This window comes from Varanus komodoensis, unplaced genomic scaffold (genome assembly GCF_004798865.1).
Source record: "Varanus komodoensis strain SLA01 unplaced genomic scaffold, ASM479886v1 scaffold19, whole genome shotgun sequence".
NCBI lineage: Eukaryota > Metazoa > Chordata > Lepidosauria > Squamata > Varanidae > Varanus > Varanus komodoensis.
This window is the reverse complement of record NW_025335550.1, coordinates 4,492,740-4,520,489: the sequence shown is the minus strand read 5'-3', so window position 1 is coordinate 4,520,489 and position 27,750 is coordinate 4,492,740. Positions and strand designations below refer to the sequence as shown.

At 45.3% G+C, this 27,750-nt stretch overlaps 1 protein-coding gene across 3 annotated transcripts; it reads left to right on the top strand.

Moving 5' to 3' along the window:
- On the top strand, nt 1–27,750 carry N4BP1 (NEDD4 binding protein 1). Of its 3 annotated transcripts, none has more exons than XM_044427671.1 (7): nt 1–327; nt 9,121–10,847; nt 17,616–17,746; nt 18,956–19,052; nt 23,333–23,440; nt 25,640–25,747; nt 27,185–27,750. In XM_044427671.1, exons 1-7 carry the CDS (start codon nt 16–18, stop codon nt 27,516–27,518), a joined length of 2,817 nt encoding a protein of 938 aa, XP_044283606.1. In that variant the 5' UTR covers nt 1–15; the 3' UTR covers nt 27,519–27,750. The 3 variants fall into 3 exon arrangements, with proteins under 3 accessions (XP_044283606.1, XP_044283607.1, XP_044283608.1); XM_044427672.1 differs by lacking the exon at nt 1–327 and adding an exon at nt 395–478; XM_044427673.1 differs by lacking the exon at nt 1–327 and adding an exon at nt 635–1,848.

The following is a 27,750-nucleotide window of genomic DNA, read 5'->3' as shown; positions in this document are numbered from 1 at the left end:
CGCCGCGCCGCTGTAATGGCGGCCTTCCCCGCCGGGCCCCCTGCCGCCGCCGCCGCCTCGTCGGCGCCGTGGCCGGAGGGTCGCAGTGGAGGCGGGGCCCAGCCGCTGCTGGACGAGTTCACCGCGCCGGCGGAGAAGAGCGCCCTGCTGGAGCGGAGCCGCGCCGGCATCGAGCGCCTCTTCGGGGTGCACCTGGCCATCCTGGGGGCGCTGAGCGGCGGCGGCGGCGGCTGGGTTCCTCGCGGGCTTGAGCCGCCGCCGCAGGCAGCCGGGTGCAGGATCTGGCTGAGCCTCCTGGGCGAGCGGGAGCAAGTGCGGAGCGCCAAAGTAAGCGGGCGAGGAGCCCTCCGTTTCCTCGGGCTGTGGAGGGCATTGCCGGGGGTTGGAGCAGCGGAGAGCCTGGTGACACTGGCTTGAAGGGGTCCCGGGAGCCTTTGTGATGCATCGCTTGCCTTCGGAAGGCTTCATGTCCGCTTGGGTCTGTACTGAAGACTTTCTAGCAAAGCGGCCGTGGGCAGATGCTTGGACCGGCGGTGGTTCCTTAAGACTAAGCGGGTTTGTGGTGTCTACGGTGCACGAAGACTCTTTGCGGTGTCTCTTACGCCTCCGTGTATGTGTGTGATACACATTTCGGCATAAGTCTTTGGGGACAGAAGAACAGTCTGCAGATGCTTATGCTAGAATAATGTTTAATCTTTAAAGTGTCTTAAGATGCTTTGTAATGTGCGGTGAGACTAATGTATACTTTCTAGCAAAGGCTTCCCTGGACAGATGGATTGGGTGGGCTATAGTCCACAAACTATATCATTATTTATGTAGAATAATTATTTCAGGTCCCACAAGACTCTCTGCTGCAGTAGACTAACATGGCTGCCCTGCTCGAAATTAATATTGTGTGTGTGTATAGATAAAGCTGTATTTACCAATCTATATATAGAAAGAGAAAGCAAAAGCTGTGTTCTTGCAGAAAAAGCTAGCAGGGAGAGGGCATCAACTTTTTGCTTTCCAGATGATGGACTGCACCTTGTATCATCCATCGCAATTGGCTGTGCTGGCTAGGGCTGGTGGAAGGTGAAGTCCAATTTAGTTTATTCTTTGTTTATTACAATTCTTCTGTCCCCAGTATCCGAAATTCTCTGGGCAGTTCATACATATGTACAGAGCATGTGTGTGATAATATAAATAGTATTATTTATATCGTAACAGTAGCAAAACAGCAGGGCAAGCAAGGGGTTTCTGGATACCAAATGATAATGTGCAAACAAACCAGTCTCTTATGTAGATATTCACTTAGTGCACTGGTAGTGCCCGCATACACACGGATATTTAACAGTGTGCACAATAATATACAGTGCATGTAGCCATTTCTTGACTTGAGCCCTTGAGGATAGGATGAGCTAAAATACCTTTCTTTCTTGTTCTTATATGCACACAAGCTTTTATTAAATTTTAAAATGATTGCATGAAATGGGAGGCAACTTATTCAGATCCCAAATTCTGCTAAGTATAACTACAAAAAATAAAATTGTTGAATGTCTACCATAGAAACCTACAATATACTCCACAGTCTTTATCATTTTTACATCTGGGACCCAGTATTAAGCCCTATCTTTAGCAAGAGATTCACTTTTAATTCTTGTTTATAAGTCATATGTCAGTGATTTATTTTTACCTCCCCCCATCCTTTAAAAAAAAAAAAAAGACAGAAAACTAGGATCAGACAGCAGCACTACCTGTCCTTTAGATCTGACCGTATTAGAATGGAACCCCTTCTGGTATCATCGCAATCCAGTTGAAGACAGACAACATACAATAAACTTCATAAAAGAAAGAATGAGGAAACAAGAGGTAAATAATGTAGGCATATTAAGGTTACCAAATGGAGTGATTATAGGGCCCAAACAGATGAGACAGAATGTTTTAATACCAACATTAGAGCATTGTCGGTGGGGAAGCACAGCATCCCCTGCTGTTACTAGGGTCTTTATTAGCATGACCTACTAATTAAGATTTCACTGTTGTCTGGAGCCAGGCTAGCTGTGGTGAGCTTACTTTAGTGGGGCGTGGGCTGAGCCTTCTCTAATGGGGTCTTAGGAAATCAATAAGTTGGTTCTTTGTGGCAGCATTTGAAGAGTTACAGTTGGTCTCAGTCAGGCCCATAATCTTCCAGGCATATGTCAGTACTAGGAAGAAGGCAGCAGTTAATCAGCTAGAGTTTCAAAATGTTTTGATATGTTAGTATCTCTCCTTAATATAAATATTTGTACCACCCCTAGCCAAAGCTCTTTCAGTGGTTCACAAGATTAAGTCACTCATCCAGATTTCAACCATGCCTGACCCTGCTTAACTTCCAAAAATAGGCAGGGCCAGGCACTTTGTGCTGTGTGGAAGCTAATTAGTGTATGCAAGGAGGAGAAGGAAGAGTCTTCTTTAAAATGCAGTGCAATAGAAGCCTGAGTTGATGGCTGGCCGATGAGTACTCAAAGCGACACTGGCAGAAAAATGAACAAGAGAGGCGAGCAGATGGAGGCGGAGACGCTGAGGACTTGGTCCATGCCTGTCTTAAGCAGCTCTGCGCACTATCACTCCCGTTTCCACAACGCGCTTGGCCGCCCTAGACTCTGGAATGGGCTTCCAAGGGGATGGGACAAGCTAGCTGTAAATCCTTGTGAGCAACTGCCAGCCCAAAGAGAGAAAGTGGGTGGGGAGCAAACGAGGCAGCCGAGACTTTGGTGCTGGTGCTGGCCGGGTAGGCCGGTGCCACGAGTACACGCCTCTGTTTTGTTTGGATATGGTGTGTCTTTCACTTCGTGATATTTCCCCCTATTTCTCTCAGTGTGTAATACCACCACCAGAAATGTAATTCCAATCTTGTTAATTAAGCTCTCCCTCAATACTGTGTCCAAGCTGTAAGACTCCTTCATTGGACTGTGTGGGCCTACGGATGAGACACTGGTATTTAAGCAGCCTTTGAGTTAACAATAAATGAAGTAAAACTTTTTTTGTACAATAAGTGTATTGGTTTCAAGATGTTGAGTAATTTATATTCCTAGAGAATAGAACAGTGTATAATAACTTCTGACCAACTCACTCTTTCCCTTCACAAACACAGATCCTTTCTCTCCTGAATGTACTTTGATGAGTCCTTATTTCGTTTATCTCAATTTAATCTTTCTTTTCTATACTCAAGTTTCTGTAAACTTCTATCTCTCACAACCTTATAATACTTTGCAATGCTAGGTTTTGACTCTCCCTAGCCACTAATATGTCCTCTAAGTATCCTACCTCCTTCCCTTTTCTTTAGTCCCTTTCACAGCACTCGGAGAAGGCAGCCTCTTCAGAAACTGCACGGAACGCAACTCCGATACTTTACTGCTGATCAACTGATAGCTTTTATCTCCTCACACAGTTCCAAACTCCACCACAAACTCTCATCCAGCAACCAATCAGCTCACCCATCCCCTTCATTTACCTATACTGCTTTTCTGAAACTTACCAACTTTTAAAGGAAAACACGCAGCACTTTAAATCATTGCATCCTAATGTTGAAAGTGAGGGTCATTGTCACCTATTTCACTGAATTGGTTTTTTCTGTGGCATAGGACAGTCTTTTTTGAACCAGTGCTGCTGCTTGCATAAGATTTCCCTTATATGCAACTGTGCCAACACGCAGGGAAACTGCCTGTTTGCATTATTGATATGCATTCATGACCCCTCTGTCCTAATAGCAGTGTTACAGAGAAGGCGCTCCCTGCTGTACATCATGGCAAGCTTGACCAGGCAGATAAACTGTTTTTTTCCTGTGCAAATCCACTAGTTTTGAAGACAACCTAATGAGAGAGTGGACCTCAGATTCCCGGCAATATAGGAAGTGCATAAAATATAACGTGCATCCTCGTTCTTGTCCACCCTGCAGAGGAACCATTGCTTGTTGCCTTGTAACTGGGATTTAACAATGTTCGGGCACTTGGTTTGCTTGTGAGCCTAAGCATTTGGACTCAAAGTACTGTAGAAATAGCTCCATGACCCCAGAGATTTGGAACTAATGTATTCCAAAGAGCAACTCCTTCCCCACCGCACACTGAACCACTTGAAACAGGAGGGGAAATAGAAAAAGTGGCTCATGGCATAGTGTGGTGTTTGTGTAGTGCCAGTTCAAAGAAAAGCCATTCCTCTTGGGTGCTGCTAAAGTAGTTCTTTGAACCCTGGCCTGATGCTGCTGCCAGAAGTTAGAACTTTTGATCATCGTGCCTGGCTTCTAAAATGACAGTGTTTCTTGCAGTTTGGACGTATTTTCCAGCCCCAGAGAAATGTTGGAACTGTGCTGCCAACCTCTAAGTTAAGCATATTTTAATATAAACTGCTTGGTATGACTTAGAATGTGGGAAATGGAAAATAGTAAAGGTGATCAGCCCACAAAGTAATGTCATGGCTAGACCACAACTATGATTTAAACAGGATATATTTATAGTCACATGCAGCTGCCCTCGGGAACCCTCTTGTGTGCTACTTGCTCTTTGATTTACTGTGTAGTACTCATGTGTCTGAGAGGTTTCTGCAGTTTTTGCAAACCTAGCAAGTTTGAACTCAGAGTATTCTAGACATCTCATACATTCCATGGAGGCAAACGCAGCTGGGCCTCCACATGTTCATTATATGAGGAGCTACAGTCAGTAATAGCGTCCTAGCAAAGATACCTGGATAGTTGCAAGCACGTGTTTGTCATGCATTAAAGCACATGATTATGCTTTATATGTTTAGGTGTCCTTCTAAAAACATCACATTTGAAAGAGACTGCAAACTTTTCTTTAAGGTTCCCACTCAGAAGGAGTTTTGCGCAGGCATAGATCATTCCTGTGGTAATGCAGAAAATTCTCAAGCATTGGTTTTAAATAGTTCCAGCCTGCCTTTCGTCTTTCAACTCTCAAGGCAGCTTATAACAACAATAAAAATATAAAATACTCATTGGTAATATTTAAAAGCTAAAATCCAACATTAAAAAGAGTAACAGCAGAAGTGACAAAACAGTTCATTGAATATATTGGCTATTTATTGATAGCATTTAAATGCCACCCAAAATAACACAAGGTCTCTAGGCAATATATAATATGAGTTAAAAGTTAAATCCAGAATTAAGATTATAAAACTACAAAAGCCAATACTTTATAAAACTGCTGGCAGCTGATGAAATCAATGCAGCAAAAGGCCAAGCAACAACAAAAAGCAGCCCAGATATTAAAGTTCCCTCTCTCAAAATATCCAAAGATCTCTAAAAGGAGCAATCCTATGCAAGTTTAAGCAAGAAAAAAAATTAGGTGGGGGGAAATCTGGTAGTTGTACAACTATGTTCTGTCTAAACATGCATGCACAATAGGGCACCCTTAAAAGGCTGTAAGGTTGAATAGACCAGGGGCCAGGGAGCTCTTCCCCTGGCACCCAAAAGACCACAGCATAGCTTCCCAGGCAGCCCCTTGGCTGGGGGGTCTGTACCAGGGGGTGTCACTGATGAAATGCCCTCCCTGTAGTAAGAGCGTTCTGTTACTTCTGATCACCATTACCCTGTTCTGCAGCCAGCCAGACGCCCAGAGTAGCAAATGGAAAATAAAGAATACAAAAGTGTTTAAAAAGAGCTTTTTATCTTTATATAGGCCACTTAAGGTGGTGCCAGTAATGAGAGTTTTGATGTCATCTTGTTGGCCTCTCTTTCTTCTCTTGTTTTAGTTGGCTGTATGGTCTCCACAAAGAGAGGAGGAGTCCAGTCACAGCAGGTGGAGAGGATGATAATGGCAGCCTAGCTCACTGGACCCCATTTCTCTTGGTCGCATGGCACTTAGGGGGCACAGAAGTAGGCACAATCTTACAGTTACAGGAGGGTAGTCCATAAAACGGGGCCACTGCGAAAACCTTCCTGTCTGATACCGGGAGGCAGAGGCATCCAAAGCCTTTTAAGAAGCTCTGACAGGCTCATATGGAAGGAACCGTCTTTCCAAACCTTAGCCAAAGACTTTATAGGTAAATGGCATTGGTACACTTGGCATTGGTCCCAAAAATACATTAGAATACAGAGAGTGCTCTTTGAATAACAACTCATATGGTGGTGAGTTTGGTATGTGCTGATTAACAACAAACCCACGGTCTTCTGAATCCATTAAACTTTTGAATGGTCTTCATTGGCAGTCTCTCCTGTAAAGTGCTGCCCTCATTTGATCTTATGGCAAAACAGGACACAGTATTGCTATAGCTGACATGCAGAAACATGTATTAGTTAGAAATTTATTTGACTATTGAGCAATTGCCCAATTGTGGCTTTTGCTAGGAAATCTTCCATGTTATTTTTCAGGGTAAAACCAGAATGTTGCAATTGGAATTGCTTCAGTTGTTCATGAGAAAAAACTATTTTTCTCAAGGTTCAAGCATTGTGGTGGGGATATCAGTATGAAAGGGATAACACGCTTTCAGACAAGCAGGAATACAATATTTTTTTCTTTGGTATCCATGTTTTGGTAGATACGTGTCTGTAGATCTCCATATCTTGCTTCTGCAATCCATCATTTGCTCCCATTATCTGCAGTACCCTCAATTATATTGAAATGGCACAAAGCAAACATATTGGCCCTAAGGCCAAACTTTTGATAGCTAAGGCAAGCTTTTTTAATGAAAATTCATGACACCCTTCAGTGCTACCCGTGGGACTGGTTTAATCTTGGTGTGGAAAGGAGTAAGAATTAGACTTCTGAAAACACCCCAGCACTTGGCATAGGGCAGTATCCAACGTGTTTATGCTGAGTGGAAGTATGTCCAAAGCTACATTGCATCCCAAGAGGCCATGGCTCTCCATTGGTATTGGTGGTAAGATCCAGTGAAGACACCGCAGAGTTGCCTGGCTTGGCAGAAACCAGCCAAAAAGAGACAATATGAAAGCCCTAGAGCATCCAGGAACTCGGTGGGTGGTCCCAAGATACAGGATCTACCTCACTGCCGTATACCTGAAGGAAGCATTCTGTAGTACTTGGAAGTTTACAGTCCAGCACTCTCCAAGAGCAAGGCCGGATTGGATCTAGCCCCAGGACCACATGCTTGGGACAACGTCAAACAAACTGGGAATGGCATTGTTGGCAACATGCCATTGGGCTGCTTTCGGGGCTGAAAGGAGATGTGTGTTCACCCGTGTGTCCCGGACTATTTATTTATAGCTTTTCTAGCCCAGCCACCACTAGCATCTCGGGACGGCTTACAGTGGAAAAACAAATAAAATAAAACAGTGCAGCATCAACAACTTAAAATAATAAAACCCCAGTTAAAATCAACTAAACGTTAAAACGATGGGAAAACAAAAGGGGTTTCACCAGACACTGAAAAGATTATAGTGTTGGCACCAGGCAGACCTCTCTGGGGAGCGTCTTCCATGGTTGGGGCACCACTGCGGAGAAGGCCCTCCTCTGGGTAGCCTCCCTCCTAACCTCCTTGTGGGAGGGCTTGTTAGTTTTCTGTGTGCAGGTAATTCTGTTGCAGGGGTGTGAAGAAAGTAGATGCCCAGTGCTTTGTGCTTCCATCATTCCTGGCCGTTGGCCGTGTTGGCAGTGGCTTCAGGAGCTGACGTCTAAAACATCTGCAGTCTGCCTGCTGCCGAGTCCTGGTATATGTGGCAGGTTGTGTGCAGTGAAGACGGCTCAGTTCCTGAATGGAAAAGCCCTTGGTAAAGCACCTTGCTCATTTCTTAGGAAGCTGAGGTTCTACTGTAATATAAAAGAGGAAGAGTTTTTCTCTTCCTATCATTATTATTGTTAATTTTCTTTAACAAAGCCTTCTGAGTCATACCTTAAGAAGAAAAGCAGGCAACCAAATTTTTTTTTTTTTGGTTTCCAGCAGCTCTTACAAGCCCCCATAAGCTTATTCAGCATTTCTTAATTGCAGTTCATAGCTCAGGTTCTGTGACGTATTCTTGTTGATTTCAGAGTGAGTGTTGTATCGGGGACAATTTTTGGGGTTGAGGGAGACTTGGTGTCAACACCTCTCTCTGCTGTAACTCCCCTCACTGGTCATCTGACTAGGTCGGACCATCACCTATCTGGCCACAGGGATGTTCTGAAGATGGGGGTGCAGAAGACCTGGCTGGCGCCTCGTGTAAACAGATTGTGCAGGATGTGTAAAACTGATTTTAAAAATAAGTAGAATCAGTTTTTTAAAATAGTACATTGGAATGCATTCTTTTTTAATTTCATAAATCCCAAGATTCTCTCTAACTTGAAAATAATACAGTTAAAATTTAATTCCATAATAAAATAAGCTAATCCTACACCCACAGCATCATAAAATTAAGCTACCAAGCAGTCATTAAGTTCAGTTTTTCATCTCATTAAAATGGCTCTTCCAGCTCTTACATCTTGAACCTTCTTAGTTTTCAGCTTCTTTTATTGAAGTCGCATGTGCAAAGACACCAGCTCGATAAGGCTTGTTTTGTGCTTACGAGATGGTGGCGTTGGGGCAAGCAAGGCAAAGGAGTTAAGATAGAAAGACAAAATAGCAAGTGGATAAATATCAGTGCTTAAAACGACTAAAACTGAATTATAATTGTGATAATTTAAGATCAGTAACTTTGCTTAGTGGTCCAATCAGTCACAGTCATTTTTGTTTGCTGTTTTGATTTTTTGAGACAAGGCATGGCCAAAGCATGGTGGAGCAGAAGAGAGCAGCAGTGGAAAAGAAAAGAGAAGTCAAAATCGCTTGCAAGGCCAACATGGTAGTTGCCAGCGCCCTCCTTTCTGTGCAAGGCCTGACTCCCACCAGTCTTTCACAACTGCAAGGCTGGCTGATGGGGAGAATGGGTGGTGGGGCACTGTAAGAGCTTTAGGTAGCACTGTGCAACCCCCCCCCCACCCCCTTTAAGCACTTCGGCACACTGATGTTAGAGGGTAAGGAAACGGTGGTGGTATCACATGTATGGGTGCTGGTGATCGTGGTGTATAGGGTGACCTTCAAACCCCTTCTGATGCTGTGATCATAGTGATGGATTTGCCTTTGGTATTGTGCCCTGAAAGGGTGGAGGAAGCGGGTTGTGTTGTATCTAGATGTCTCAGCAGTAAAGTGCCATTTGTCCTGATTTTTCTTTTCTTTTTTCAGGAATACATTAAAGGACTTTGTGAACCTGAATTGGAAGAGAGGGAGCACTACCCCAAAGACATGCACTGTATTTTCGTAGGCGCCCAGCGCCTCTTCTTGAACTGTCTCATTCAGGGGACTTCTGCTGATATTACCATTTTGGAGATCGGAACACTGAATATTAAGGGAGGTGCTGAACCTGTTGTTATGGCCAGAAGCCACATTCAGCAGTTTGTGAGTCTCTTCAAAAACAACACAAGTCTGTTGAATGGCAAAGAGTCAGATGTGAAGAAGCAATTCAAACAGCTTGTTGAAGCCCATGCAGATAAATATACTATGGACTTGTTGATTTTACCAAGCTCACTGAAGAAAGAACTACTCAACCTCGCACAGAAGGAGAGCTGTAGGGCAGAAGGTAAAGTCATAGATCTTACCCATTCTGATGGGATTTCAGAGGTTTTCCCAAACGACGTCAAGCAATCTATGATAAGCAGTGATGGCAAAATAGGTCTGGAGGAAGCAAGAAACAATGCAGGTACCCCAGTCACGGAGCTAACAAAGCAAATGGACACCATCTTCACTGATACTCCAGACAGGCACTTTTTACCTATAAATGGTCTGAGTTCTCTAGAGACATCTGTGTGTAAGGAGAGGCAGTCATGCAAGAGAAGGTCCTCAGATGCTGAGGAGAGACTTCCAAAGAAGCAGTTTTCTTTGGAAAACAATCAGGACAGCAGACAGACTGCCTGCAGCGCTTCTGGTGGTGTTGTGACGATCGATCTGGTCAACAGCGCAAGCAGCGAGTTAGAGAGTGTGGGTATGTGCACTAAAGAAGCTGATGAGATAAGTGAGGAAATGGAATACAAGATCTTGGTGAACTTTTTCAAGAGCATGGGCTATTCACAACAAATTGTAGAAAAGGTGATTGGAGATCTTGGGCAGTCAGCTGAACCACTTTTGCTTCTGGAAGAAATTGAAAAAGAGAGCAAGAGTGACCCCAAGGAGAAAGATGAGGTTGCTGTCATTTCACAGAATGTAGGGGCATGGGTAGAGAAGGACCTTTCTGGCAACAAAGGGCACAAAGATCTGGGTCACAAGCCAGTGGCACCCCAAAATGGAAAACGAAACCTGGTCTCTGTTCTTCAAGTACAGCACAAGGTTGAAGGCAAGTTGCACATATCAAACTGTGAAAACCGAGCTGCTCCTTCAGGCAGCAAAAATCCGCCGTACAAAGACTGCAGCAAAGTACACACACACAAGTATTCTGAAGACTCTTGTATTTCTCAGACAAGTGACACAGAAAGCGATGGTCCTGTGAACGCGTGTGACCGTGCATGGAGGGTAACAAACGACAGAAAACACAAAGAAGTCAACTTCGTAGCACGGGGTGGCGCAGAGGCTTCACGCCCACCAGTCCAGAAGGAAACGGCGCTTCTTCCAGCATGTGCCAAGTCATCCACGAAGCACGATCAACTGGGGCATTGCAACCCTTTGCAGCTCGGAAGCAGACCGCTCCCTTCCCAAAAATCAAATCAGCTCCCCGAGACTGTACTTCCTGCACAGTTCACAGTTCCTTGTTCAGAAAGGAGAATGGGGGGCCTGCAGGGACATCATGCAGACCCTTCCGTCACTGGGGTGCAGAGGTTTCTAGAGTCTTTGAAAACTCCATACAAGCTGGAATTGAAAAATGAACCAGGCCGAGCACACTTGAAGTACATAGTGATAGACGGCAGCAATGTTGCAATCGCGTGAGTATGGGCACCGTTTAGATTTCTAGAACATTTCGGAATGAAACCGGACTGTGGGAGGGTGGGGAATTTACCAAAAGCCTGCGCACAGAGAGCCAGCCGCAAGGGGTGCGGTGGGGTGCTTTGCTAGGGCAAGCATAGTTGTTTTTGGTGAGAGAAACTCAAATGAGTCTTCATATTCTCACTCACTCCGAGAGGAGGGCTTCTTTTGAGCATTCTATCATGATGATTAATATCGAGAGATCAGATGAAAACAAGTTCTGTCCCAAAAAGGGCAAGTCATGCTCAGAAGCCCTGCGCAGCTGCCCAGCTAGCTCACGTGCGCTTCCTGAAGAGTACAAGAAATAAATTAAACATGTATCTGGAAGGCCCCTCTCCCCCTGCAAGTATCGGAGGATGAAATTAGTCCCTTTAGTGTATGGGCAAGCTAGCTTTGAGAACTTCTTAAGAAATGCATTTTACGTGGAATTTCTTTGTCTGCTTTTATTACTCACTCTGCTCTTTCCTTACCCTTCTCAGTGTTGCCTCTTTGATAGATGCTGCTTGCTTAAGCCTAGGGAGGATTTTTTTCAATTTTCTCCATAATACTTATACAGCATCTTACAGTGTTTTAAGAGTGCTTTACCCATGTTATCCTGGTAACCGTTATAACAATCAGATGTAGATCAGTGTTTTATTAACCAGCAGCCCAACCGGTATGTGCATGTGAAAGTGAGGGAGGGCAAGATTTGCACCGGCAGCTCCTGAGCAAATGGCTTGTTCTCTGTGCTGCCATGCTTCACCACCTATATTCTAGCTGTGGCACCTGTTCACACTCACAAAAATGGCCGAGTGTCCAGCAGCAAGTGGCTGTTTCTTCGCCTAGGCCGCCTTGTTCCACATTCTTCAAAGGAAGGGTCCAGTCTACTTCTAGCATAAACAAAATCACAGTTCTGTCTATCTTGTGCCAAAAGGGGCAGGGTTACTGGTGGAATTTTAGGGTCGGTGGAAGGGGAAAAAACAAATGCCTAGGAGCTGGGTCCGCCACCCCCACGTACTAACTCTGTTTAAGTCTCTCCCCATCCCTTTAAAATGAGGCTCATTGCCTAATTAAATAAATATTACTTGATTAATCACAAGACTGTGAGATGATTAACCAGGAGATTAAAACGGTACCTGAGTTCAAAAGCCGTTTTGAAACCAAAGGTATACTTTGGTTTTCGAAGAGGCATGTGCGTGTCATAGCAGGCTCTGTCGTAGAAACATGGTGAACCTGATGGTTCAGTTTTCTGGGGAAGCTGCGTTTAGAGCAGGAAGGCTCTGTTTTTGTGCTCACTCTTGTCCATGTGGCCCACTCCCTCTTTTAAAATGCTGCTTACCACTTGTGAACTTCAGCGGTATTTGTCAGTGTGCTAATAATATTGATATTGGGATGACTAATCGCAAGTACCTTTTCAGTCAGGTAGAAGTTAAAACAAAACATTAAAGCCCTCAGCTGGGGCACATTCCTGTGGCTGCTGAATGCTGCCTAGACAGTTGTAGGCAAATTTGGAGCCTTAGCTTCAACCTTGAAAAAGTGCTCTGAGGCTGAAGCAGGGGCTTCACATTTAGAGTGTCTTCCTTCCATCCACCCCCACGGCCGGCACGGTTCTTTCCACACCTACAGCAGCTCCACAGGTGCAGGTACATCGTCAGAGCCAGCATGGCATGCGGGGCGGGGGGGGGGTTCCAGAAGGAGTGGGGAGTGAGGCTGGACCAGGATATGACATGTTTTGCCCCAGATTGGTCATCTAAATGATTTGGAGAGCAGGACTACCATGGAGGCAGTTCTTGCCTCTGCACTCCTCCCACCTTCCATTGGATGCCCATAGCTCTCCCAGCTTGGATGACACTGCTAAAGACTTTTCAAAGTCACTACAGTTTCTATCTGTCTTGCTCTGCTTGGCCTGTGAAAGAACAGAAGTGGCTTCTAACGTTGAACCCCGTCCACTGCATGCCGAAACAAACAGAAGTTGCACAAGAATGCACTTACCCTCTTGGGCAAGCCTGTTTGTTTTAACTATGTTTGCACAAGGAAGCAGTAGCCAACTGTTGTGCTTTTTGGGATCCTCATATCAGCTTTCAGTAAAACTGCACAGCTAAAATTTAAGCAGAATTGTAAACATACCATTTAATGTCAGAATGTAAGAACCAGAGAGCTTCAGGTCTTAACCCTCCTCTCTAGCCCAGAAGCTTCTAGCGAGAAAGGTTTTAATTAATCTGGAGTCGCACGGCCTGGCAGGGTGAGGGTGGTGCCTTCTGGGCAGAATCCCAGAAAGGAAAGGGTTCTGAGGCTGTTCCTGCCTCTGCTCAGCTCCAGCTTCACTCCTGAGGGCAGTGGTACAAAGGGCAGAACAGGATTAGAAAAAAAAAATGCTGATATGATTCACACACGGTGTTTTACTGGGTTAGGAGAGGGGTCACTGCATGAAAGGTAATGCCTAAATATAAGCAAAAAATTTTTAAAATACATATTAAATGACAATTATTTAAATGTGGTTTAAAATCATAATCATTGTAATCACTGAGGATCTGGTGCCTCATAGTAATTTCCCAGAAGGTTGGAAGGTGGAAGCAGTTTCGCTTGTTTGTGGGCTTCCTGCCTCCACCTTTCCCCTTCCATCCCACCAAAGGGTTGTACAACTGTAAGGGTTGTACAGTTAAGTTTTCCAGTGAAATAGCAAATTCAGTAAGGGGCCTGCGGTATCTTTGGGTCTCAGTGGCTACAGCCCTGACATGCTTTCTTACATCTTGTGAAGTTCAGTGCCATGATCTAGCATGATGCCTGGATCATGCTGGAGGAGGAAGCGACACCTTTTCAGTGGGACATAAATTCATATTTTCAGCACCAAACTAGGATTGCAGAAGCCTGGAAGATTAAACTAGGTGCTCGTTGAGGGTTTAGGCATGCATTACTAAAACCTTAATGCCACCCTCAGTGCACTGGTTCTGAAAACTGCACCGGGAGGCAGTTAAGGTGCCCTGAACAAACCAGAGCAGTACGATACCTATTCCTAAATCTGATCGCTGCATCAGGTCACTCGCGTAATTGTTGTTGTTTTCACCTGCTTATTTTATGGAAATGCTCTTGTTAATGCTTTGTCTGGTTACTCATCAACCTGGGCATCTTGAATGACTGAGAAATCTCAGCACTGCACATGCTCTAGCCAAATTGTCCTTCCCTCCCGTGTGGGGAAGAGAGTATATTGAAGAGCTGCTGATGTGACCAATTTCCTCAGTCTTCAGACAGCTCAGAAAATAGTGATGCAAAATGAAAGTCACAAATATGATTCATTTTAAATTCCAGGTAGGTTTCCCCCCGCCTGGGACTAGTGGGGAAAGCTATGCAAATAGCCGAAGCCGTGTGAGCATTCAGGGCAGCATGTTCAGCGGTGGAGCTCTTAAAAGGAAGTGATGGGCTTGGCAGGGATTTTTTAGGCTTTTGCAATGGCAGCAGAAAGGTGGACGTGGTCCATGTGGAGATGCAGTGCAGCCCCACTTCTGCCGTGTGTGTGTGATTTTTTGAAGAGGAATGTTAATGTGGATGTTTAAGAAGCCTCTGTCTGCCCAGTCGCCCTCTTGCCTATACATGCCTCCCAAGAAAAGGAGGCTCAAAACTCTGAGCACTCTGGCCTCTACCAGCAGCTTGCTGCAGCGGAGCGTGTGAGTTCTCAGGAAAACTCAGCATGACGAGCAGGCTTGCTAAAGCACGACAGTCAGGAGTCGTCTTGGGCAATGCCATTTCCCAAAATACTCCAATGTATGCCCCCCACCTGCAGCTTTCAGTTCCCCTCTTCTGCCCCTGCAAATGGTCGGCATTCAGTGGCCATTGAACGTGTGTAGGCCTCACTGAGCTGATTCTGGGTCGCCAGTCTTGCATCCGGGCCGTTAAGGGTCCCTGGGCAAGACACCCTCGGTGGCTCTCCTCCCTCAGTCCGCCTAGTTACTCGCCACCATTGTCACTGCCTGCTCCTGTCCTTCATCCCGTGTCTCACTGCTGCTGCCACACACTTACTCAAGAGGCAGCAGGCCAGTGAGCTCGCCGGGGTGGCTTCGCACCAGCGTTGTTGTCAGGGCCAGCGCAAACGGCAGCTGAACGGGCGGGCTGCCGTGGCAGGCGAACTTCAGTGGCTTTTCTCACTGAGCCTTTGCTGGGCTGTGGACCCTCGGCACCTGTCCAGCCATCTCTCGCCCAGCTGCCCGCCCCGAGGGCCATCCTCCTCCCTCATACTATTCAAGCCCTGGCAGAATTCTCCAAACCTGCTGAGACTTCCTTTTTGTGCACCGCCGTGGCCATTTTTGCTAGGTAAGGATCAAATCAGGGAATGATCTGGCTGTCAATATGCTGATGGCTGTCAGCTACTTCCAGGTCCAGAGGCCATGTGTTGCTCGTGGTAGAAAAAGTCATTCTGAGGAGTTGTGAGTAAAAATCTATGCAAGGAAGAAGATGTTTGTAAACCCTGGAAAATTCTCTTGGAGCTGTAGTGTACCTGTCATGCCATGTCTTGCTGGTCTTCCTCCCTACCACCCCAGCGTGAGTGGAAGAAGGCAAGCCTTCAGTCATAATTCATGCAGGCATCCAATGGGCACCCTGCTTTGAGGGCAGATTATTTTTTTGCCTGGAAGGCAAGTGGCTCATGCAGTCCCACCCACTGCTGACGTGCTGGAATGTTGATTTGGAAGGAGACAAGCCGGAAGGAGCTGTTGAGGCGGACTGCCTCCTCCATGGCTTGATAACTTGGTCTCATTATCTAATTTCCTCAGTCATCCAGGGATGCTCCAGTGCAGAGTTAGAGGTCTAAATGGAACAAGTTGGAAGGAGAAAGAAGAAATGACTGGTATATGTACTTTGTGCAGTGCCGCACAACACTTTTTACATGTTCCTGAAAAGCATCCATCACCCCATCCCTGTCTTTTGAATGGGCATGCCATCATCTGAGAGCAATTTGCTACACTGACCGCCACTGATCTATCGGTGCACTCTTATTCGGAACCTACAAAATAGGACCCGCTGTACATTTTCTCTCTTTGCATCTTTGACTACCTCAGCTTGGTTTTGAGCAGTCTCGGCTTCTCTTGTCTTCTGCAGAGTGGTCTAAGGGGAAAAAAGGAGCGAAAGATAACCCAAAGCCTTGAAGGATTTCTTCTTTCATATCAGGAAGGAAACCTAAATATAGAGTAGAGTTGTTTTGAACAGTCATGCGGTTCCTGTTGGTTTCTCATGTTCCCCCAGTTTCCACCCTTGCATTCTTACAAAGATGGTATAATAAGGTTTAAAACCACACATGATGTTAATCCAGTGCAGAGATTTCCTCTGGCCCTTTTTAGTGAAAGCTGTTCCTAGGGGTTCACAGGAGGGGAACATCCTCTTTGCCAGCTTTCTACCTGCACATCAGCCCTAGGCTTTACTTAGAGGAAATGTTTTCTCTGTGGGGCAAGTCCCAGGGATTAGGAGTAGATTGCTCTTGCAGTGAATAATCAGTTTAGCATCTTGGAATATGATGATGGAAATAGGAACCATTGAAATCCTTGAATGCCCTTGTGGGAACCCTTCCTAGAAGGACTGAAGTAAAGGTCAGCCTTCCCTGAGCCCATGCTTTCCAACTGTGTTGGACGGCAGCTCCCACCACGCTTGTTAGGAACGACGGAGCTTCCAGTCCAGCTTATCTGGAGGACAGCAGGCTGGAGAAGGTTGAGATATGCAGTGGGCAGGAGGGGTGGTGGTACAACTGCAGACAAATATTTGATTTTGTGCAACACTGAATCATCACCTACACCCTCCTTTGTCAAGGGAGTTCCTGTGCAAACATGATGAGTTATGGAAGCCTAAATGCGTGGCTGCCTCACGTTCCCAAGCGGAGCAAGGGTGAGACACGCCGGGGAAGGATGTGGATGGTGGCGACGGCCTTTTAAGGAAGCCATGGAGTGGTTGCCACTGTTCAGTGATCGTCCATGTGAGGAAGCAGGCTCCCGCTGCTGTCCCACCTCCGGGTTTGCTTGACATTCTCGCATGGGCAGTTGTGTTGGTGCGATCGGCTCAGTCTTTCTCCCTGCATGCGTATGTTTGGCAGGCTGACGGCTGCCCCCATTTGAACACAGGTAGCCATTTCCAGGTTTTGAAAACAAGTAGTCCATGTTCTGATGGCACACTCTCAAAATCCGATTGCACCTACCAGTGGTTGTTTCAAGAAATGGAAGTGGCTTGCAGGCAGTGTCCCCCCACAGATCCTGGATTAAATAACCATTATTTGCCACCTGGACATAGGAAGCCAGTCAGTGCCCAACATGTGGATAGTAAGTAGTTCTATCAGGCTAGGCTAGCACAGGCCTAAACTTCTTTAGCAGGGAGACTCTTCACAGAGCCAGGCTTCCACAGAGTTGCCTTTCATCCTACACAAAATGTTTAGCTCATGCATGTAGTAATTTCTGCCCTTTGTTGAGTCGTCTTCTTCAAAAAAAATCATTATTTTTAAGCCTCCTTCCATATAGCAGTATGAAGATTCCAAAAAGTTCCTTGCATTTCTTCTTCAGCTGCATCACTGGAATCCTCTTTCTGCACTAAATAGTGCTACAGAAAGGGAGGTCATTTCCCTGGTAGATTGCATCCCTGATTTGAACAAATTATTAAAAGTTTACCCGTACTTGCATTTTAATCTTACCAGAAATGAGTTGTTTGTAAATCAAAGACTATGATGTTTAACAAGTATTTACTGTTCCTTTTTCTCCCCTCTCTCTTGTTCTCTCTTGTAGTCATGGTCTACACAAGTTTTTCTCATGTCGAGGAATTGCAATTGCTGTTGATTACTTTTGGAGAAATGGCCACAGAAAGATTACTGTGTTTGTCCCACAGTGGCGAACAAAAAGAGATTCTAATATCACAGGTAAGGAATGCCAGAGGATTGCAAGCTAATATGTTGAGTCACCTTTGCTAGCTGGAAAGGTGTGGGCCTGTAGCCAGATGGGTGACCACATGTGAAAGCAGAGCTGCAGGTTGGACCTGATGGTCTTCTAGGCCCCTTCCAACTCTTAATCTAATCTAATCTAATCTAATCTAATCTAATCTAATCATTCATTTTTCCAGTCTGCATATTTTAAAATGGCCCTGCTGGGATTGCCACTGTTTAGTAAACAAGTTCCATTTATTAAATTTATAAATAACAAGTTACTTTCCAAACAATACACCATGCTCCAAGCATGGCTAAAATTTGCATCCTGGGCACAGTTAGGGAAATGAAAGCCTGTTTCTTAACTTCTAACCCATCCCTCCACCCCATCCCCCAGTGCTGCACCTTATCTATACTATAACCTGAAGGTAGCAGAATGCCTGTATTAGGTGGGCTCTCTACATGGAGTCTATTAAAGTTCAACAGGTAATAGAATGAATTTCCCCAGTGTGCAAAAGCCAGGGTGCTTTTTCGAAGCCACTTAGAAGCCTTATGGCCTTCAGCAGAGAAAATTGCCTTGAAGCTGTTTTCCCCAAGTATATTCCTTAGGTAAGAGTTGCTTTTGCCGTGAGAACCAAAACGGTTTGCTTTACGGAAACAGCTCCATCCTTCCCATCTCCCAGGAAGGAGGGTTACCACTTCAGTGTAGTGTGACAGCCTCTGAAACAGGAGAGGAGAACTTCATAAAATCCAGAGGAAGAGGTGCTGTCTTTTGTTCTTCGCTTGGGAGGGAGTTGACACAGCACTCAGGCACCTTTGGAGGCCCATGAAGCACCCCGGCTTATTCTGGGAACAAGCACAGCCACAGAGAAAGGGCATGTAAGCCTTCTTTCCCTTGTTGATACTCTGCGTTTGTATTTCATAGTTGTATCCAGTAAACTGTATATCATCTTTGACACAAATGGTTTTGTTTCATTCAGAATATCCACAACTCTGAACTGAGGTGCTTTGACTGGACCAAACCCCTAGGATTAACACACCACTATATGGGAAGCATTTTGAACATTTAGAGGAATTTAATTTATTAAACTATGAATTTAATCATATTAATCTGTTTGCTACTCTTCCACAAAAATAAAACTGAGCACAAAAATGAATTCTTTTTTCTTAAACCTGTCTCTGACTTTTTATGTTTCTTTTACATAGAACAACACTTCCTAACCCAGCTCCAAGATGTTGGCATTTTGGCCCTCACTCCTGCTAGAGTAGTATGTGGAGCCAGGATTGCATCTCATGATGACAGGTGAGAGAAGCTTTGCTTCAGACTGGCATTCTTACATCTCATTCTTCTAGGAAGGAATTGTTTATTGAGAGGGGAAACTGGATATTTTACTTTGTAAACCACTTATCTTGTTAAATTTGTACTCTGTGTTGGAAGATGCCATTAAAATCTCATGCCTTTCAGAGATGTATTCCACCTAAGCTTCACGCATGCAAGTCTTTTATGTAGTAAATAGTACCAAAACTCCCAGATTTGGAAAAAAAAGAACCTCTAAAGATGCACCTCTACATGCATTTAAATCCTGAGCCAAAATATTGGGAATATTTGGGCAAATAGCACTCTGATAGCACAACAAAGAAAGAGATCACTGTCCTTCTGACTGTGCTAAGGGGCATCATAAGTATTCTCAATAGCTGCCACAGATATTAAGCTGGCCTGATCAACAGAAGAATCAACAATTACTGCTTCCTGTGCATAATAATACTCTGTTAAAAAAGGCTCAGCAAGCCACGCTTTAGTCTCCCCCTAATATTTGTAGTATTTGCTTAAACCAGAAGGAACTGATAGCCAAGGAAGTTTATTTCCACTGCAGACCAGGTCCCCTGAAGGAAGATGATATTAAATTGATTTAGAAAACTGGAAACCTCCTTATCCTGCATCAGTCCATGAAAGGAGGCACAATGAAGATTTACTGCCTAATCCTGTTCCTCTGAAAAATTTATAGCTGGGTCAAAAGCAGCTACATTGGAGCAGGTTGCTTGAGCAGAATCCAAACGAAGCATCCCAGGACTAGGCAGAGACTGAGGAGGGGTGTACTTCTGTTTTCCCTGTGCTCAGCTTTCCTGTGTGTTTGGCTTCGATTCATACATTTGGTTTCTTTATTTATTTGGACAACTTGTATGCTGCCCCATTCGCATAAACCTCGGAAGTACAGCCTTTATTGGAAGCACAGCCTCCTACACCCGCCCCTTCTATATGGCACCTCTAATGCTTCAAAGTCCAGACCCGTTAAAGAACGAAGAGAAAGATCAGTTAAGGGGCATTCAGATACCTTGTCCCATTTAAGGGGAAAGGATTATTAAATGCTTTCTGCAAAGAAACTTTGTTCTGTGCGAATTTCTCCTTCTCTAGACTGAGGAAGGGGCTCTACTGGAATAAAAGGGGAGCATGATTCCAGTTGCTTGGTATCAGTTGGTTAGAAGCAAAAAGGAGTTTAGATCAGCTCTGTCTGCAGGGTGCCTGAGCAAGCAAAACAGAGGGTTTGAAATGAGCCATCTACTATTCCATCTTGGCAGTCTTCCATTTTTGGGAAACAGACGACACTATTTGATTGTTCATCGAGGAGTGGGACAGATTTTGTTGGAGTAAGGACTCATTTCTCTTCCTTCCTACCTCCTTCCCATTTGATTTCAGCAACTGTGAAGGCGCAAGAGCTTGATAATGCATTCAACATTGTGTAAAGATTTTAAATCAGCTGATTTGCCACCAACCAAATCTAATTTCTCATATATTTTCTTCAGGGGTTGAGTAACCAAAAGCATCTATTTAACTAATATTTGGGAATAAGGAGGAGTACCAACATCATGTGAAATTTGAGGGGATTTTTCCTCCCATTTCAACAGGAGGTTCAGCGCTACCTCGAGCCTCATGAGGCAGCAGAAAAGGAGGGGCAGGATTATCATTCTCCAAACTTTCAAAACCATTTTTTGTAATTATGGAGGCAGCAGGAGCAAAAGGGGAACCATTTCATCCAATCCCCTTTGCTTGTGCTGGACCAGCCCAGGAGGAGAACTCTCTTATGCCCCGTGACTCCCAGTCTTTCTGCAATAAATAAGTAACAGGTAAAATAGTAAAATAAAAAATAAAGGCAGTAAAAACCCTAAATAATAGAATTTAAAATGGAACTAAAAGCTAGTATATTTATAGCGAGTGAGAGCTAATATATAAAATGTTTACTAAGAATTGGGTCTGTTATGCCATGCAAACGCTGACATTTATAGATAGGCAAGCTGCCCAGTGACTCTGCAGTTATTCCTAAACACAGTTTGAAAGATTACAGGCCCTGACAAATCAGAGGCTCAAACAAACAGTCATAAGCTAAACAGTCTCCTCTCACTAGATCAGAAATGCTTCCCACTCCCTCACATAGATAATGGATGAGGACTTAGAGGTAAATAACATTAGGAAACACTGAAGAATGAAAACAGATGAGAGAAAAAGAAAGATATGATGAAATAACAAGCCAAATGTGATTAAATAAATAAAACAAAACAATGCAACAAGAAAATAAAATTCTAGAAACAAGGACAGCCTTGGTGCATCTTATCACCTCTGAGCCAGAACGATTTTTCAAGGTTTGGGATTTGCTTACTGGATCAAACTTTTTTCCCTCCTGTTTTTGCCCATGATGTCCTGATGAATTCTGATGGTTCTTGTTTGATCTGGCTAGTCACTAAACTAGGTCTGATCATTGTAAATGGAAATTCTAAATACTGTATAATAACACAGCTGACTTTGCCTCTCTGCCAGAGTGTGGCTTGATTTTTTTTTTTGGTTAATCCTCATTTCTGATTGCATTAAATCATTTGCGTAGGGAAACCCTTATGATGGTCATCGTCTGCCTCTATGTATGGAATTGGATTTGGGAATAAAAGCTTGTTGTATTATGAATGAGATGAGCAGAGGCTTACCGGCGTTAAGGCCAGGAAATGGTCCCTAAAATTGCCAGAATGACTTGAGGTGGCATTGAACTCGCTGATGTTGATGGATATAAGGGACAGCATTCTTTCTGAACCTCTACATAGTGCTTTAAATTTTTTTTCCAGCAACTAGGATTATTGGGATCATTTTTTAATGGTCTCTTGCTGCACGAGATCAGCCGTAAAGAGGAACAGCTGTGAGCCACCCTGAGGCTTTGGCGAATGGGGTGGCATAGAAATGTTTTAATAAATAAACAGCAGACCTCCCTGGTACGACAGATTTGCAAAGTTTTGAAGAGGAGGAAATCTTAGCCGTTACCTAGTTTCCATAGAAGCTTTTGTGCTGAGCATCTCCTCTCAGCTCTGCAACACGCTGTCTTTCCATCAGGTTCTCTTCATTGTGGGTCATGGAGACCTTGGGCCACACATATGGTAGAACAATCTGAGAGAAAGGGTCGTGCTGCTTCAAACAGCAAGTGGTGGATCATGTTGTTTTAAAAACAGCACATCTCCAAGCCATCTGGGCAGAAGCATTCTCCCTCATGTACATGGAGTTCCTCCCCTGCGCATCCCAGCACTGGAAAACATCGATCCATTGCATTTCCTACCTGCAGTTTGGCACGGAGTATGAAAGGGGCATTATTCCAGTCCAGACAATTTGTCTGTCTCTCCAGCACTGTCCACTGCTGTGATGGGTAGCGGCCGTCCACGCAGTATCCCATATCACCTGTGACCTGATTTTATGCATCGTCCTGCTTCACACACAGGCCAGGTGAAAGCTTGTGGGCAAGCATGTGATGGCGTTGTTCTTCTGATACAGCCCAGTGGCAAGGAAACGTGGTGGGACGCAGACTTGTGGACTCTGTCGTCTTACCCTGTGTGTTCCTAGACATGCACTGGATCCGAAGCAGGGCAAAGTTACATATGGCAGTCATCTCAAGTGGTGCAGAAGGGTGCCCCCCCCTTCCTCCTCCTCCTGTCCATCTTGCTGGACAAAAATGCTGCTTTTGCAATATGTAAAAACCCCTCCCGAGAACATCCACTGTCACCTTGCCAAATCTGAAAATCAGCCGTGGTTTGCAAGTGACCACCTGAATACCCTGAGCGGCAAACGCAGGGCCAGGGTGCAGAGAGCTCCTTTGGCACGCGTGGCTGGCTGGGTGGCTCTTCTGGATGTTGGCCCGGCCTGCTGCTTGAGCCCGGGCCCAGCCGGTGCAGCGTACGGCCCCTTGCAGCACACCGCAGCTAACGAGTGACCTCTTGGTGCGTTGCTCAGTGGCAACGCCAGCATCAAACCACGGCTGGGCACCTACCAGGGGCTCACACTCCAACACAGGTCCCCTGATAGCAGCCCCCTCGTCTTGCTGCTCCTCTCCCCTCGTGGTAGCAGTGATGGGAAATAAGATGAGGAGGAGCAGAAGCAGCTGGCGACCGCTGGTGAGAAGGTCGGCTCGCTGAGGAGGGTGCTCACGGGAGGCCCAGGCACCCAGAGACGTGTGGCGATTTGGCTGGCATGATATGCAGAAGCTGCCCCTTGGGAAGGACTTGGTTGGAATGCATTTGTGGAAGGAAGGCTGATTTTCTTAACAAATGTTCCTGTAGGTTTTTGCTGCACCTCGCCGAGAAAACTGGAGGAGTTATCGTTACGAATGATAACCTCAGAGAATTTGTGGATGAATCCTCTTCTTGGCGAGAGATCATTCAGAAGAGGTAATTGCAGTTTGTGGTTTTACAGCATATGTGAAGGGAAAGTGAGCGTGCAATTGTTAAATTATTAGTGAGTGTGATTTTTTTTGAGGGGGAATGGACTGGATTCGATTAAAAGTAGATCCTCGGGGACCTCTGTCAAAGCATCCGTTGCATAATTGCACGGAACTCTTGAAAGCTGCATGCACGGCGTTTCCCTCCCCATCATGTGGACTCTTGTTTTTCATAAATTGCAGTTGTGGGTCCTGCAGTGTGCAGCAGAAGACCCATAAGTGCAGAGGAGAAAAAAAACATGTTAAAAAATGTCTTTTCCTCCCTTGCCTTGCAAACTGTTTTATCCAGTGTGGGAGGAAAGATGCAGGGGTCCTGTACTGAGTCAGACCAACCACCTGCTACCTGATCCTTTAACTGACCATTCCTGGCAAAGTGCTGGAATGCTGAGCCCAGGCAAAGACTGTGGCCCAGGCCAGGTGTTTTAATCCCACTTCAGTCAGCCTCTTTATGGAGCCCAGTTCGGAGAGCGCTATTGCAGCGTGTCGGTCCAAGCACAACTGCCGGTTCCTGAACACTGTAAGTTCGCTGTCCTCACTCCGGTGCCTTCCAGTATGCTGAATTTCAGCTCCCATCAGCCCCAGCAGAGATGCCCACTCATTGGGAATGCTGGGGTTGGTAGTCCAAAACGTCTGGAAGGGAACAGGTTAGGGAAAGCTAGTCTGAACCACTTGCTTTTTAAAAAAAAAAAATTTAAAGAGTCACGGTCCTCAAAATCACACATGCCAGTGCCACTTTCCCGTCCATGTGCAGGGAGCTGTGTGGCTAATCGGGCGGGCTAAAAATCTAAATCTAATAATAAATAAATATTGGTGGTTGCCATAGGCTCAGAGACCGGCAGCTAGTAGGTCACAACTACAGTACTAATTATCCCTTCGCTGACCTGCATACTGCGCACTTGCTTTGCTAAGGAACCTCCCTCATCGTCGTTGGGCTTGCCCTGGGACAGGGAAGGAGGACAGGCTGAGGGCAGGCACTTCGCGAAGCCCCCATGCTGGCAGAGGAGCTCCTGCTGCTGCCTTTCGGCCTTTGCAGAGCGTGCGGGAAGCACCATCGGCCTGCGGGCCTGTGTTCCTCCAGGTCAAGTGGGAGGATTTCGATGGTGCGGGCCACTTCTCATCAGTGGAACACTTAGTTGCTCTGTGCAGGCGCACTGCCAAGCCAGCTGATTTGTGCATGCCTGCGCATCCTTTCTTTCCTGTTCACCTCTTAACTCTTGCTTGAACTCACCTTTGTGACCAGAACCAGAAGATGAAATAGTGGTTTATTTAGAGAGACTTCTCCAAGTTTTCATGATGCCTTATTTCTTGTGAATGTGGTAGTTTAGCACAGAGAACAGAAAGCCTCTCTTGTTTCCAGGTGTGTATTAAGTTTTGGATAGAAAGGGGGCCGTTGAATTTCCAAGCCACTCTTTGCTGCAGTTGTCATTCCCAGGGAACGACACAAGTTGCAGGCAGGCCGCAGCTGACCCGTAAATTCTTGCACAGAGTCCCAAGTTGAGCCCAGGGAAATTTGTCCGTCACCAGTGCACTGGCTCTCAGAAGTGGGGTCCTGTTGACTTTCAAGTTCTGAAGAAGCCTCCCTAACTTGAAGTTACTGTTTGGGCTTCTGAGAACAACCCATCCCCATTGTTGAAGGGCAATATCGAATTCCGGTAGATGTGGAAGAGGTGGCTAAGCAAGTATCCCAGTGCCAGACTTGAAGTGTGACTCGGACCTCAGCTAGGACTGAAGCTCCCATGGATTGTGTAAGGCTAGATTGCATTCATGGGGTTTGAACCGCCTCCATGTGCCACATAGCGCAGTGATCGCATCTCACGTGCAGAAAGCCTCTGGTTCAGTTGTTGACATTTCCATTAAAAGGATCCTCCTCAAGTAGCAGGGAAAGACCTCTACCCAAGCCATCGTGTAGACCACTACCAGTTGGCACAGGCATGCTGGTTTACCTGGAGCAAAGGTTTGACTGGGTAAAACACAGCTCCATACATTTGTGGTACCTTTCCAGGGGGGCACTCCAAAATCCTGGAGCTGTTCCTGAGAGCAGAAGCAGGCAGAAGGAATGCCCAATCGACGGATGGTAAACAATGAGTTCACAACTCTGTGCAAGTCCGAGAGTTGCATTCCTTACATTTTCTTGTGGTCCCTGTTGCAGGCTGCTCCCGTACACGTTTGCTGGAGACATCTTCATGGTTCCTGATGATCCTATGGGACGGAATGGCCCAGGACTAGAACGCTTTCTTCAGGAAGAAACCAGTTTTAGGTATAGTGCTCAGTAGTCCCCGAAACCAGTAGGGAAATGAATGCCCCACTTGAAGCACAGAAGCTCTTAGAAAGGATGGAAAGCTAATGAGCCATAGAACACACCATCATCACCACCACCCTGCTGACTGACTTAGCTCCACTTTATCCTCCGAACAAGCCCCCTGTGTGATAGGTCAGGCTGGGTGTGGGTGACTGGCCACTTTTGTGGCTGAGTGGGAAGAGCTCCAAGCGGATTTGTTTGCCTCCCCTTGGCACAGCTGGCTCTGTGTGGCAATGTGGCGAGCATGTGTCATGGGTAGTGGTGCCAAAATGAGCAAGATGGGCATCGTGGTGACACTCTTTGAGGCTAGGCTGTGGCGACGTGCACATCAGTGGGCCGGCTCACGTGGCATCATGGGACACAGAATGGTTAGAGCTGGGATGCAGTGTCACGAACAGCTGGCCTCTTGGTAAGCCAGACGATGGAAGCGCCATGGAAAAAGCACCATTAACTTGTTTGCTGTGTCCTGGAGAGACACTGCACCAGCTCCTTTATCTTTTCCCATTCCTGGAACCAAGATAGAACTTAACAAAATAATATGTACATAAATAAAAGCAAGGTCTGACATTTGTGCCAATCTTTTCAAGACATTTCAGAGGAAGAAACGTCCATCATTGGTTAGATGACTCAATTGGTCTATGAAACATTGCAAGATAGTTAAATAATGGTTAAATATGTTCTCCAAGTGATAACATGGCTGAGTGATAACACATTTGTTTTGAATAACTGAACATTTGGAAAGAAGCAACTTGAAATGTCATCTTGCCAATGATTTCTGCTAAAAACAACAGCATCGGCATCTGGGAAACAAAATGAATCACTGCATCAAACAATCTTTTAAAAGAAGAATAAATTCCACTTGGTTTTCAAGATGACTTGGAACACTAAATTGACAACAAACAATAATACTTAGCATTTCTGTTGTTTTAGAGGGTTCAGCAGTTCTTTCCATCTGTTTTCAAAATTTTAAATACACAAATACTCTCCTGTTTCCCACATGGAGGAGAGAGAGAATGGGGATTTATGTTGGAATGAAGATATGAAGAGAGGCAGGATAGATTTGAAAGAAATAACTTAGCTGCCAAGACTTGGGTGCAAGTTTAGTGGAGAACAGAGTTGTGTTGTGATACAGTGGTTTGAGTAAACTGTTACAATTTTGTTAGTGGCTTACATCAAATAGTAATGAAATACCGAGGTGCTAAATTGGAAACAGCATTCATGAAACTGAAGTTAAAATACACGTGGTATTAAAAAACCTAAATGCTGTGTATGAAGGCTGAGTACACACTCTGCCCATGATTTCAAAGCCTGTAGAAATGCGGGAGGCTGTAGTTTTCTTACTTGCATCGTGAACCATTTGAAGGCACTCACACTGGTTTGTTTTTTGTCCTCCAGAGGCGGTTGGACCCAATATGGCCTCGAAAGTAGAGGCCTTCCTCCTTTTGGGACCTCGCATTTCCTGATGCAACCTGAGCATAGCGGACAGCCGCCAAAGAGCCCGCTGCCCGGTCTTGTGCCTGCCTTACCCGTCTTTCCACCAGCACCACTGGCTAACTCGGTCCTTCCCCCACATCCAAGGTCTGCTGCGGAAACAAACCGTTTAAAGGAAGCCTTGAGAAAAATATTCCCTACCTCTGAGCAGAGAGAGAAGATTGAGGAGATCCTTGCCCAGCACCCCCACATGAGAGACCTGAATGCTCTTTCTGCTCTGGTGCTTGACTTGGGCTGAAGAACTGACCCAAAACCCTTTGGGTTTTGCGGTCGGGATTGTTAGTGCAAAGACGCAAATGAGCTGAAGTCAAGCCATCTGTGAATAGTCAAAACTTAATCCTTTTGTATAAAACAAGAATTGTGAATATTTCAGAGATGTAGAGACACCCTTTTTTATTCATTTAAGTTATGTTGCTTTTAGCAATTTGTATTGATGATTCTTCTGAAAGAAAAGAAGTCTTTATTTCTGA